The sequence below is a fragment of the Eulemur rufifrons genome, chromosome 7 (genome assembly GCF_041146395.1).
Source record: "Eulemur rufifrons isolate Redbay chromosome 7, OSU_ERuf_1, whole genome shotgun sequence".
NCBI lineage: Eukaryota > Metazoa > Chordata > Mammalia > Primates > Lemuridae > Eulemur > Eulemur rufifrons.
This window is the reverse complement of record NC_090989.1, coordinates 203,856,443-203,871,122: the sequence shown is the minus strand read 5'-3', so window position 1 is coordinate 203,871,122 and position 14,680 is coordinate 203,856,443. Positions and strand designations below refer to the sequence as shown.

The 14,680-nt window shown below is 42.0% G+C and overlaps 1 protein-coding gene across 1 annotated transcript in view; it reads right to left on the bottom strand.

Moving 5' to 3' along the window:
- The window catches only part of LOC138385917 (terminal uridylyltransferase 7-like), a 47,185-nt gene extending 32,505 nt beyond the window's left edge, over positions 1 to 14,680 (bottom strand). Inside the window, 3 exon segments of the mRNA XM_069472100.1 lie at positions 8,223 to 8,320; positions 9,211 to 9,786; positions 14,481 to 14,680. Of these exon segments, the coding sequence (XP_069328201.1) occupies positions 8,223 to 8,320; positions 9,211 to 9,786; positions 14,481 to 14,680 (874 nt within the window).

Here is a 14,680-nt window from a genome sequence, read left to right as displayed (position 1 = left end):
TATGTTTACCTATTACTACACACAGGTTATAACTTATAGCACGTGAAAGCCTGAACAACTTAATGATGTACATCTTTTTTTTTTTTTTTTTTTGAGATAGAGTCTCACTCCGTTGCCCAGGCTAGAGTGCCATGGTGTCAGCCTAGCTCACAGCAACCTCAAACTCCTAGGTTCAAGTGATCCTCCTACTTCAGCCTCCCGAGTAGCTGGGACTACATGCACCACAACCCCCGGCTGATTTTTTCTATTTTTAGAAGAGACAGTAAACTTTGCATGGCAAACAAACATCACTACTACAAGTATAAGTAAATTAAAAGGCAAATGACAAATAGAAAATATATTTGTAATTCATCACAGATAATAATTGCCCTAAATTTTAAAGAGCCTAATGAATAAAGCTTGAAAACAGTCAGTAGCCCAGTAGGAAAATGAGTAAAGGGGCTGGATGCAGTGGCTCATGACAGGGAGGCTGAGGTGGGAGGGTCGCTTGAGGCCAGGGGTGTGAGACCAGCTTGAGCAAGAGCAAGACCCCATCTTTAAAAAAAATTAGCCAGGCATGGTGGCACATGCTTGTAGTCCCAACTACTTGGGAGGCTGAGGGAGGAGGATCTCTGTAGCCCAGGAATTTAAGGTTGTAGTGACCTATATGATGCCACTGCACTCTAGCCTGGGTGACAGAGCAAGATACTGGCTCAGAAAAAAAAAAAAAAAGAAAGAAAGAAAAGAAACAAAAACTGAGCAAAGAATATTTATAGCCAGTTTTCAGAACCTCAACCTATACTCAAAAGAGAAATACAAATGAAAACTACATTGAGACTATAATTTTCCACATATCAGATTGGTAAAAATATTAAAGTTTGGTGACCCTCTCCATTTGTAAAGTTGTTAAAAAAAATAAGAAGTACTCTCATACATTGCTAGAATTGTAAATTGGTATAACTTCCATCAAAATTACAAATATATATACCTCTAACTCAGCCATTCACTTTTGAAAAGTCACTCCCTGCATATATCTGTACATATGTGAAATGACATGTACCAAGTTATTAAATAAAGCATTTTGATAGCTAAAGACTGAAAACAATCCAAATGAATATGAGTAAGAACTTGATTAAAGATCTTATGTACATTATAAAGTGATTCTATGAAGGTATAAAAACGAATGAAAAAACTTCATATGAAACAAAGTTGAAAACTCTTCGAGGTGTATTTATTATATTCCATCAGTTTTAAAATGTACACTTTTTCACATTAGAACATCTCTGAAATTATGCCGTATCTTACAATAAGTAACATACAGTTACAATTGGCAGCATTTTCCCTTTCTTAGAAATATTTCAAATAATCATTACATTCTATTTTAGAATCAATGAAATATGGTTAATTGAACAGAAAGGTACAAAAGCATGTTTAGAATATGGTATCTTTCAGTTCAAAAAGAATCTATCTAATGTAATGTAGTATCCTGGACTTTATCCTGGGACAGAAAAAATATATTTATGAGAAACCTGGGGAAATCCAAATAAAGTCTGGAGTTTAGTTAATAGTTCACATCAATGTGTTTCTCAGATATGACAAATGTGCTATGGTAATATAAGATGTTAACATTAGGGGAAACTGGGTGAGCTCTCGAGAAGGATGAATGGGATAGAGAAAGGGTCTTCTACATAGAGCTTGTATTTACAACCTAGAAACTGTAACAGGAATCCATGGCCTGGTGGGCAAGTCCACAACCCAATTCTCTACCCAAGTTTATGCAAATGGATTCATGTACTTTTTTCTCAGCAGAGGATCCACAAGGAAATAGATTATTATACTACCATATAATGGAACAATGTATATCCACTAAAAAAGATATCTATGTTCAAGATGGAAATGGTGGTGCACACTTATAAGTCACAGCTACTCGGGAGACTGAGGTGGGAGGATCACCTGAGGCCAGGCCAGGATTTCGAGAGCAGCTGGGCAACGTAATGAGGCCCTGTCTCTTAAAAAAAAAAAACAAAAAAAAACAAACCCATGTTTAGATATGTGTTTATTTATGACAATGAAAGATTCCAGTACAATATATGAAATGGAATAAAGTAATGATATAATAATATTTGTAGTATTTATTTTGTTGATATGAACACTTCTCTATAGACATATCTGTGTATCTAAACATGCACTGAATAATCTAAAAGGCTAAATGTGGTAGTCACTAATGCTGTTCACTAAATATTTCTGGCTCCCTACTTAACAGGCACATTCTAGCCCCTTCTTTGTTGGGTGGGACCATTTGATGAATTCTGGCCAGTGAGCTGTGAGTGGAAAAAAGCATTTAATTGTTGATTCAAGACCCTCCACCACTCTTTTTCCTCTGGCACAGGGACCAGCAATACTGAGAAGACTGCTGCTCCTCAGCCTAGGTCCCCAAGCAGTCTCAACAAACAGAACCCCTGCTGACCCAGCAGATCTGAAACAGAAACAAGAATTAACTTTATTTTAAGCTGCTGAGATTTGGGGGGTTTGTTTATTATTACAACAAAACAAAGTCTAACCTAATAAGCACCCTTGCTGTTATTAGGATCATTGATGATTTTTTTCTTCTCTGTTTTTTTAAAAAAAAAAACAAAAACAATGAGCACCTATATCATAGAAACCTTATTTGGCATTGGGAAAGACACATACATCTTATTTAATAGCATGGAACAGACACTGACTACATGGAGGCTATTATCATCACATCTCAACTAGAGCAGCTTCAAACCATCAGCTTCCAACCAGCTGCTGCATGGAAACCAGCAGCTTAACCATCCACCGAGATCCTCCATCTCCCTTTGCTCCAGTTTCATGCTCACTGAGCGACCTAAGAGCAGCGAGAAAGCAAACGCGCAGGACAGTGGGAATGATGTGCTGTAATTTGTACGAGGGCATACAAACACACATAAATACATACACACATATATTTATAAATGCATAGAGCATCTTACAAGATATGAGAGGTTAATAATGTTGACTGATTCTGAAGAAGGAAAATAGGAAAATGTCTTAGTCTGTGCTTTGTAGGTTGAATTTTGAACCAGGTACATGTATTTCCTATTCAAATAATAAATAAAAAACTAAAAAGATGCAACTCTAGGTGAATGGGTATTAGTGCTGTCTAGTGAGCCATGTTTGAAAAACACAGGATGTCTCATAAAGGGCCATGCATGGACTGGTGATGAATATGTCATGAACCCAGAATTATGACTGCACCTCAAGTGTGTGGAACAGGCTTTAAGGGGAGGAAGATCACCAGCACTAATTCAAATAAGTTCTAAGAGCTGCCAACTGATATTCAAAAGACAGAAAAAATATTTCTAAAACTATTATGCTTCCAGAGTCAAGGCTTTTATTATTGAATCTTGATCCCATCTGAAAACTTGGGCATTGTTAAATTCCACCTCTTACAAAGTTAGCAGTATGACTTACTTTTTCCCTCCACTAAGAACAACAGACTGAATTATTATTTCCAAAGAACAAATAAAAAGGTTTTAATAAAAGTGAGGAAAGCATCCAAAAAGGTACCTATGGAAAACAGCACTGAATTATGCCACAGGTGATAACCTGTGACTTCCTCACTGCCCATCTGTATAATGCTTCCTACAAGCATATGATACACAGATTATAAACTCTTGAGCAGATTTATTTACTTTGAAACATTCCCAAGAGTACCTATTTACTTGTTGTCTGGCCTTGTTAGAAAGAAACGACTTAAGCTGGTTGACTTTACAGGCACAGACTCCATTTAGCTGAGGACACAGTTGTTCCTGGAAATGGAACTTGAACTGAATCTGCAGTCTCCATGGAGATCTATTCCTGGCATTCTACATTGGCAATGGCTCAGCTCTGCCCCTAAGTCAGGACCTGTCACTGGCCATAATTCTTCTAATCACACAATTATTAGTCAAATCTCCAAGCTACAGTGATATTTGTAAAGCCTTTCATGAAAATCAAACAAGTGCCAACAGTCCTTAATTGCACACTGATCTTCGCCTGGCTTCCTTAAACATTTCCTTGAAAGGGACTCATTAAGCTCACCTCAGAACCATCCAGCTTAGTACCTACTCTTCCATTGGTTCTAACAAATCTGCAGTCACATGCACACCTTTTCTCAACACTAGCTGTCAAAAATGCCCCACCAGGACACAACATAGTGACTATAACACACTCAACTTGGGGTAGTGGTTGAGTGCTAACTAGCTAAGAACTTACAATAACAGCACTAAGGAAAAAATTAACAATAACATACTAGAATGCAGCAGGTACTTTAAGAACCACTCATGTCCCCTCCCGTTTTCAGCACGGTTTCCAGTTGCACCTCTGGCCTATAGATCCATTTCTGTCCACCCTCACAGCACTTGAAAATCATCACTCGCCCCACCCCAGCAGCCGTCAAGCAGTGACTGGGGTATAAATAACCGAGCCCCCTCAAGCCTGTTAGGTTAACTCTGAAGTATGCGTCTTCTGCTGGATCCCAGGTTTCCCTTCTGGGATCCAGTTCCAGCTACCACAGTGGTAACTTCCTTGGTAATGAACCATTTGTTGCCTGCCTTTCCTCACCAGCTCACTTCCCCACTCCCCTTCCAGTGCTTCCTGGTTGGGATCATTCCCAAAGGAAGTCCTTGCACTGGAATCCCTGACTCAGCATCTGTGCTGGGGGAACACAAAACAAGACACTGACTGCAGTTTTATATATGCCTACTTAGTTTCAGTAAAATATTTTAAAAATAATATAATTACAACAAAACACTATTGCATAGGGTTATGTTAAATGGGATGTGTAACAGGTACACACAAAATTGGCATTAATGCTTTTATAGCATAAAATAATGAAATTTAATATTTCTATTCATAAATCTCTATATTAGAATAATATTTGTTCTCTGAAATCATTTTAAAATAAGAGTTCTTAACACAAAGCTTCGGGGAAAAGGTCCAATTTTATTGGTTAGCTTTTTTCAGAATATACCCCGTCTTTATTTTGGAAATTCCCCAAACTGTAACATTATGAAAAAAATTCCTGTAGTACTGTGGCTGGAAATGGTTACCTTCTGGATCCACAGATTTAAGCTATAAAAATTTATTTGATCAAAACAACCTAAACAGATAGGTCCAAATGGATAAAGGGTACGTTGACGTATGTCTGCCCTCCCAGTAAGAGACATTTCATTATTTTTTCATTTTGGTGCAAAGGTGTTATTTAACTCAGGTTAAATGTCACATCTCAATGCCTGTTAGTGGCAGAATAAAAGAGCAATGTGGGACAGGTCTGGGGAGGTAGGAAGAGGATATTACCCTCATGCTGGGGTAGAGTCCATCCCCACCCAGCAATCACTCAGGAGGAGAAAGCAGACTCAGGTATTACTGTGATCAAGAACAATTCCTGATAGTTCTGGAGGGGATAATAAGAAAAATCTTTAAAACCCAGCTCAAACCTCCTTTCCAAGGATCCCATTCATTCAGAGGCATCCATCTTATTTAACTAGCCCTGCCATTTACAGAAGCTCCTCCATGCAATACAGTTGGCAGCACCAGGTTATACCTTGTCTTACCCAGTTTTGTGTGCTAGTGTCACTTCTCAGAGATCAGTGGTCAGGTCTGAAATCTCTATTGCAGCTCTTGCAGCAGCAACTGCAAGGGTGAGACTATAAAATGCACTCAAATGTGTCTTGATTGAATTTGTGCGTTAAGCCATTTAGTCACAGTGGTTTAAAAGTAGACTATATTATTGGTAATGGTGGAGTTAAAATATGAGCCTCAGTTATGATTGCTAGCTAAATTCAAAGGATTTGTGACAGTTCATTGTCAAAAAGGAAAGAAATGCATGTTAACATGCTTCAGTTTCATGTATTAGGTGCTTCCAACAAGCTATCTAATGACAGTATTACAATAATAAATTCCAAGAGCAAATTGAGAACAAGTTCCCAAAAATTTAAGACTGTAATTTGAATTCTGTTATACATTTATGTCAAAGCATTTCTTCCTCAGCACCCATAAAAGAATGTGAAAATTAGAATGCTTTTCAGCTCAAGTTACACAACTAAATCTAGTTCCTGAAATATTTAGGAATCTTTACCTTTAGTGCCTTCAATTTAAGAAGCAACATTCAGCCTAAAAGGTGGTCTGTAATTATATCTTACCAAGAATAAACAAAAAAATCTCACTTTAAATGATATCCTCTGGGATAGTTCAAGACTCAAATTAGAGATACAGAAATAATTGAAATGTAGACCTTTTACTTTGGATCTGTTTTAGTAGAGATAGGGTTTTCAGTAAGTTATTAACTATAAGTATTCATATATATAATATATATGATTAGTTATATACCAAAATGAAGCTTTTCCTTCATTTCTTTTAAAGGTTAAAACACGCACACACAGACATGCACACACACATACACACAAGAAAAGAGACACCATTAGACAGATCATTTTCACCAGATATTGGAAAAATGATTCACTTTGTATAAGAATTATCAAGTGACATTTCCAGCACAAAATTCTCTCAAACTGACACTGTTTAAATGAAGGGAGCAAAACTACATAATGACTGATTCCTTCATTACCTGTCTTCATTGAGATGATGACTTAAGAGTGTATTCCTGCTTAATCTTCAGAGAAAAGGGGCATAAGTCACATTCCTTCCCCCCTTGCTTTATAACACTTGGCTCAATTCCTTGTTCAGAGCAGTCACACAATAAATACTTGTTGAATGGACACATGAATTTATTCCATAGCACTATTCATACAAATACAAATAAGTATAAATGAGCAAAATGCAGAGAATGATTTGGCGGAGATGGTCCTAAAATAGAGAGAGGGCTTTGCAGAATTCAGAATCTGTAATGATGTTATAGCATCATGGATTGGGTATAAAAAGATCAATGTCATAAATTGCACAGCAGTGCCAAGAAAGTAATTTTACTTTCAAATGAGAACTTGAAGGAATAACAAATATCATCAACATCGGGAACAAGATGTTTGTCTTTTGTAAAAAGTACACTGCCAACCAAATTTTAATGCTATAAAAGTGAACTACCTGAGAAATAAAGTCAAGATTATGTAACTAGAATTAATTTATCCAGCTTTTCAGACTCAAAGACAATGGGACCAAATTTTTAACTGACTGATGAATAAAGCATTCTCTAAGAGGATTGCTCCTCTAGAATGTAAATGATACTAAGAATTAAAAGGGCTGTATAAAAGACCAAGAATAAAGTTAGAATTTTTTAATTGGATAAAGATATATATGGGGCCACTCAGATTTCTTCTTTTACTTACTGCCATTATTTGAGGAACTTGAAAATCTAAGTAAATCAGAATACTTTTTAAATAAAAAAAAGAATATAAAAGGACTTCCCTGTTCCCCAAGTTCAAGTTACCATTTCATGAGATTTCCCACTTGTTAAACTCAGTAAGTAAGATATAAATCTGTCCATTAGGCAAAGAAATGCCTAGAAAGAACTAAATAACTTAGGAAAAATATCAAGAATAGCTGTTACAGTTATAACAACTCATTCTAAGTATCCTTTTGAGAGGAGCCTACAAAAGTGAGATCCAAAAAGAAACTGCATTAATGTGGCCAAATCATTTATCTCTGGCCCTTGGCTTCTTTTGGGGGAAGTTAGAGAGTTTTGTTATTTCTACATCATCTTCTGAAATTCTTTCCAAAAGACAACAAAACACCTGTCCTACCAATTTCCTGATTCCCAAAGACTATCTCAAAACTTTCCAAGAAGCATCATTTACATGCACCATTGTCCTCCTTCCATCCTAATAATCCACAATGTGGTTTCAGTCCAGCTCTCCCTAACCCCAACAGGAATTAGGAAAATTCATTCCCATTCAAAGGCACACAGCAATTACAATTTGCAGTGACGGGCAACTCCCTGGCATCAGTACCATTCCTGTAGCCCAATTATTCTACGATCACTTCATCTCTACGCCCAACCACACTGTATGTCCATTTCAGGAGTGACATTTGAAACTGTTAATTTTTTGCCCACGTGTGATGCTGGAATGCCCAAGTAATTAGGTTCCCTAGGACCACCCTTCCATCCGTGAGAAACCTGCTCTACTCTCAGCTTCGTTTAAATGGACCTTAGTTTCCAGATTGTCTATCAACCTAGAATATAATTTCTCCTAAATTTCTGTTTGTGTAAACACTTCTAAATTAATGTTCCTGCCACTCCAGCTTACCTGGCTTATCAAAGGCTATCAGAGCGGGAAAGTTTTCCAAAAACACCGCACACAGAGGTTGACACATTCCCCACCCCAGAAAACGCACTGCAAATTCCCTAAAATGGTAACAGATACGCTGTTTACAAAGCAGTTCCACAGACATCATCACATTTAGTACCTTCACAGGCTTCACTGTCAATCCTGGCAAACCTAACAGCTGCCAAATTGGATTTATTAGTCTCCAAGAATGGTAGCATCAGCACGGATAAAATAGCTATCGAAGCGCTGCTTTTCTACCTGCTCTGATGACTGGGAGTTCTCAAGAGTGACAACTCTGGGCATTCAGCATGCCCACTGCCTCAAATGCCCATCAACGTGACACCTTCCTTCCTGAAGCATCGGAGGACAATGAACTCCAGGAGGCTTGAGGTGTGCTGGGGTATGCGCGCGCTGGGGAAGGCAGGGCGCAGTGAGAACCAGGAAAAGTGGCTCTGGCTTCGGTGCCTGGCCGGGAGCACTGCACCACGCGGGTCTTCATCTCTAAACAGCAGAGGGGATTTGGCCAACGCCAAAAAGGGACAGCTCCCGCGCCAAGCGCGCTCGAGAATCCTGTGGGGCTGATTGAGAGGTTCGGACTCACGTGAGGGCCAACCGAGCTGGCAACCCCGGGAGGAGGTGTCTACAAGAACTCAGAAGAAACCCGAGGGGAGGAACTGTACATTCCAGGCGCCCAGCGGACGCCCGCAATTTAGAAAGGTGACCCTCGGTCCATTTTCATGGAGCAGAGCGCACAGCGGATAAAGCTACAGCTGGCAGCAAATGCAGCTAGGAACTCGGGGTGGGGAAGCGCTCCCAGGGAGGCTGGATCCTAAAGGGGGTGCGGCGGCTGGGGCTTTTATGGGGGTCGGGGTGGAGGCGCCTGGGCAGCCTGGGTGGGTGGGCTAGGACCCCGGCGCGGGGTGCGGCTGTCCAGGGTGCCCCGCCACGCGCTAGCTCGTCGGCTCACCCGTGATGTCCAGGTACAGATCGTCCTGCTGGTCCCCGCGGTGCAGTTCCTGCGGTGTGGAGCTGCGGCTCTTCTTCACGCCCGCAGAGGGCGAGGAGTCGTGCTGCGAGGCGGCCCAGCACGGCCGCCGCTCGCTCTTCCGCTTCATGGAGGCGGCGGCGGCCGGTCAGGAGGCCACGACCATGGCCCCGCTCGCCCGCCGAGGCCCCCGCCAGCCCCGCGGGCGGGCGCTCGGCGCAGCGGACCCAGAGCGGCGCTGCGGGGATGGCGGGCGCCGGCCGAGGCGGCGTGAGACGGCCGAGCAGGAGGCGGAGGCGGGGCCCGGCCCACGGCGCCTGCCGCGCTCCGTCCTGCGGCCGCCAGCGGACCCGCGCCGCAGCTCTAGCTACAGCGCCTCCTGCCGCTGCCCGCGTCCCCAGCCCGCCCCCAGGTGCCCGCAGCCGGTGGCACCGCCGAGCCGGTGGTGCTGCCGGGGGTAACCGCGCGCGCCCACTGCGGCCGCGGCCGCTGCTGTGGAGGCGTCGGAGCACTGCGAGCCGCGGCTCCCGGGGACCCCGGGAGGGCTGTTCCGTGGAGCTTTGTTCACAAAAAAGGCCCGGGGTAAAGAAAAGTCTGAGCGGTTCCGCCAATCAGGGGTAAGGTGTGCTCACGACCCTCTGCCACCCCGCAACTTTTGCTGCTTCTGTGTCCTCTGAGTGCCAACAGCCCAGTTCCCAAGTTCTTTTAGTGAGCCACCAAACCTTTACACAGCCCTACTCTAGTACCTTAACTCCAGGTCTTTGGCATATATGTTTTTTAAAGTATTTCTTGCTTTCCTCGTAATTGACGCCAAGTGAAAGGGACTCTTGCCATGGCTGCCGGCCAGGAAAACAGTACAGGACTGATTATATTATCCGCAGCTCTGTAGATGTAAGGTAGAGTTGATTTCAGAACTACAGAGGAACTATTTAAATCAGCTACTCTCTATTTACCGATTTATGCCCAACATTCAAAAAGACCAGGCAAGGAATTCTTAAGGAGTCGATAAAACTACAGTGGAAACTATATAGCATAAGGGATTGCTCAAGTTTTTCATTTCGGAATCCAGTACTCACCTTAACGCACTAATTTTATGCACCCATTGCTGTGTGCAGCTGAGGCATCCACAGTTCCCATTATGAGTATGGAAGCAAGGGGCAAATTTAGTTCTTGAACTTTTAACTTGCAAACTGTAGGGGCACATCCCCTTCTTTTTCTACTGGGTTAAAATAATTTGCTGATTTTTCTGGAACTTAACTAAAACTGTCATTTTTGGAGGGCCTTTAAATAAATGCCCATGGTAGCATCTAAAAGAGTGAGAAGATTGGAGAGCAGTTTTTCCAGTTCATGGCCCAAAATTCTACAGCGTCTGCAAGCAGCTACTCCTGTTTTTCACCAGCATTTTAATATTTCGTCCAGCAGTTCTACACTTACTGCCAGCCTGGGGAAGAGAAAGATGAATTTGAGTCAGTTGCCCTGCAAGCCTCTCAGAAATGCAAATTTTCGTGGAGAACATCAGGGAGGGGTTACTTGACTTATATTGTTGTGGACTTTTACCTTAAGCTCCACTAAATAAAGAAGGAAGGGGCCGTGTGGTGGTCTCCCTCTGTCTGGAGCTAGAGATCAGTATCTCTGTAAGGAAAAGGTTAATACTCATGTTCATTCTTATCCTGTTTCCCACAGGAAATCAGTGAAGGCCTTAAGTTAAAAATGATCTATGTGAGGCTGGGTGCGGTGGCTCACGCCTGTAATCCTAGCACTCTGGGAAGCCAAGGCGGGAGGATTGCTGTAACCTCAGGAATTCCAGCAAGAGTGAGACCCAGTCTCTACTAAAAATAGAAAAAATTAGCTGGGCGTCATGGTGGGCACTTATAGTCCCAGCTACTCAGGAGGCTGAGGCAGCAGGATCTCTTGAGTCCAAGAGTTTGAGGTTGCAGTGAGCCATGATCATGCCACTGCACTCTAGCCAGGGTGACAGAGCAAGGCTCTGTCTCGAAAAAAATTAAAGTAAAAATTTAAAAAAATCTATGTGTTTGTCCCTAGGGGCACAAGCAAGAGACTTGGGAAGCTGTGAAGTGCTGTGCTAATGAGTCTTGGTAAGCAGAAACTGTGTGGTCATAGTGCTCTGTTTTGACCGGGAGGAGAAGGCCTTTCAGACTGGCCTAGGGACTCAAAGTTAAAAAGGCCACCCAGTTTCCCCGACTGTCAGGGATTTTACAAGTATAGGTCTTATTTTGAATAGCTATTACAAGGGAGTTGTCCCCTGACTCCCTAGAATTACAGATATACGAGTACCCCATGACATTATGTTTTTTTGAAGGTAATTTATTTAAATGTCTAACTAAAACTAAATTGTCAAGAAGTTCACTTATATCAGTTCATTTTCTCTCACTTTCAAATAGTGTTTGGGTTAGAAATGCTAACAAAATTCACATGATAAAGAAAAAGGTATCATAAACAGACAGTTATACGATTTAAATATTTTCATGTTTTGCAAATATATAAGTTTATGGTTTGTATAATATCATTAAGTATAGGAATACATCTTGTAATTATGCAGAATTATCTTCCATTCTTGGGAATCGGAAGCCTGTGTGCTAAGTATACACATTAAAGTTTTAAACCTTTTTTATATTTTGTTTTGGGGTCAAGTTTAGATAGTGGCGGAAATGTGCTATTTCTTAGCTGATACTTGTTTTGTGTGTGGCAAGTCTCTTGAACAGTTTGACTCCTTCTGTGGGGTCGCAGTCTGAAATGTCGGTTCTTGGTGGGCTCTTGGAGAGCACAACAATAAATTCTCCTTACCTCTTTACAACCCCCAAATAAAAGCCCTGAAAGATAGGATTATAGAGCAAGAGGCAAGATACAGGTTTATAGAGTGAGAGCAAGATACATTCACCACAGATGACGAGCGGATCCCTTGTCGTGAGAAAAAGGCTTTGGTTATGGTCTGGGTCTTGTATTATAGTGTCTGCATAGGGAGCTCCCCGTGACTCAGACATCACCAGGGAACCTCTTTGATGGGACAGTTGGGAGTTATATGACCTGAATCTTACTGTGCGTGCAGATCTCCCATGAGCCTTTCTGAAGCCAGCTGTTCTAGGTCACTTTCCAGACTCTATTGTACCTATGCTGCTTTTCCTGTAGGCTATAGAGTCCTCTGCATTCTTTTGCAGTTGGTGTGCTAAGTCCTGATTGGCAGATTCGTAGGGTGTTCCTTACTCCCCCAGGTATGGCAGTCACCCTCCTTGTCCCCAAGAAGGGCTGGAGGTCCCAAGCTATCTACCTAACACTCCTTTTCAATAAGTTGCTCTCTAGGCTCTGAGAATTTGGCCACAGAAAGTGTACTTTAGTTTTCTTGCTTGGTGAGTTTGTTTGGTGCTCATTATTTGACCACTGATCAAGGAATTTTAGAGCTTGCAAGCACTTTAGACAATATTTGGTCCAAGGCTATCCTTTCAGAGTGAGGACTTGGGGACTCAAATAAGGGGCAGGGGCCAAGCTAGGGTGAGAACCTAAGCACTCTCTCCAGACCCTGTGTTGTCTTTTCCCAAACTATCTGAGTTGAAAGAACAGATGCATCTGGTTGTGGCTCTCAACATTACGGGCAGCACAGTGAAAAGCAAAAAGAAGGAAGGAGGGGTTCCCTAAAATATTCCTATCTTTAATAGGGATTTCTTTAAATATTGAATTTCTTTAGGGAAAAAGTATGTCTTTCTATTAATTTATGTCCTCATAATTTTATGTCTATCGGTAAGTAAACCATCACAAGTTTATCAAGAAGCACTGCATAATTTTGGCTGCAACTGTGAATGGGCCTTTCCCCCAAGTACAGTTCTACCCGGTCATTGCTGGTGGATAGGAAGTTATTGATTTTGTGCACTGTTCTTGTGTCCTACCATTGTTACTGGAAGGTACAGCCCATATCCATATTAAAGAATGCAAACTTTTTTTTTTTCATTAAGCACAAACTTCTCAGCTTCTTTCATTCACAAAGAGAATTTTAAATTATTGTGCACAATAATTTCAGTTCCTTCTTCTGGCATCTCACAATACCTAGAGGCCTAATTTTGCAAAAGAAATCAGACCTCTTGTAGTCTGACCAAAAAGCAGAATCAGCTACATCTGGGGTACTTTTATTTACATCAAAGCCCAAAAGAACTTTGAAATTAAAATATCTTCTTTATTTTTGTCTGAATTCCTGGGCTGTGCAGTCTCTGAACACCTCAGTTTTGTAAGTGTAAAGGGGGCCTTATGAGAATTTATTAACTTCCTGTTCAGAGTAAACCCTGGGAGCACTTTATGATTGTGATTTCAGGCTGGCCTGAAGGTGGTGCGTTATCTCAATTAATTGTCCACAGTCGGTCACATGTCAAGCTTTTCTTGTTCTACTACCTTCTCATGACTTCACTTGACTAGACTTAAAAAAAAAAAAAATCGTGATTTCAGCTAGGGAAATTTCCTGCTGTGTCTACTTCCAGTGGACTTTTAAAAAAATCAAGGTATACTTAACATATAATAAAAGCAAAGATCTTCGATATTTTAGTCCTATGGGTTTTAAAAGTATATATACCTGCGTAACCACTGCCCAAAACAAGCTATAGCAGTGATCCCCAACCTTTCTGGCACTGGGGACCGATATCATGGAAGACAGTTTTTCCATGGAAGTGTCGGGGGCAGATTTCAGATGATTCAAGTGCATTACGTTTACTGTGCAGTCAAACCTCTCTGCTAATGATAATCTGTATTTACAGCCACTCCCCAGTGCTAGCATCACTGCCTCAGCTCCACCTCAGGTTATCAGGCATTAGATTCTCATAAGGAGTGTGCAACGTAGATCCCTCGCGTGTACAGCTCACAGTAGGGTTTGCGCTCCTATGAGAATCTAATGCCACTGTTGATCTGACAGCAGGCAGACCTCATGGAGTGACGCGAGTGATGGGGAGCGGCTGTAAATACAGATGAGGCTTCGCTCGCTCACTTGACGCTCACCTCCTCTGTGCAGCCCAGTCCCTAACAGTCCGTGGACCAGTACTGGTCTGCCGCCTAGGGGTTAGGGACTGCAGAGCTATAGATCAATGGGCCTTTTAAAAATACCATGCACACAAACATGAGCAAGGTCCCCTGTGTCAGGCCTCTATCCCAACCCTCTCCTGCTACATCCTCCTCCTCCCCTTGCTCTTGCATCTCCATTTCTGACACCCCTTTGACACCAGATCTTGGCTTTCAAAACTTAACTCTGGCTGTCTCACCCTGACTGAGTTGGACAGGATGTGCAGGCTGGAGTTGAGTCCTCTGCAGACGGGACTTGACTATTCTCTATTGAGTTCTGCAAAATTTGCTGCAGATCCAAGTTGTCTCTGCCTGTGGTGCCAGCTGCCAGCTGGCCCACCCCAGCAGGCCTCCCCCCCTGGGGGCAGGACAGAGTGTGCTTCCTGCACTTCACAGTCAT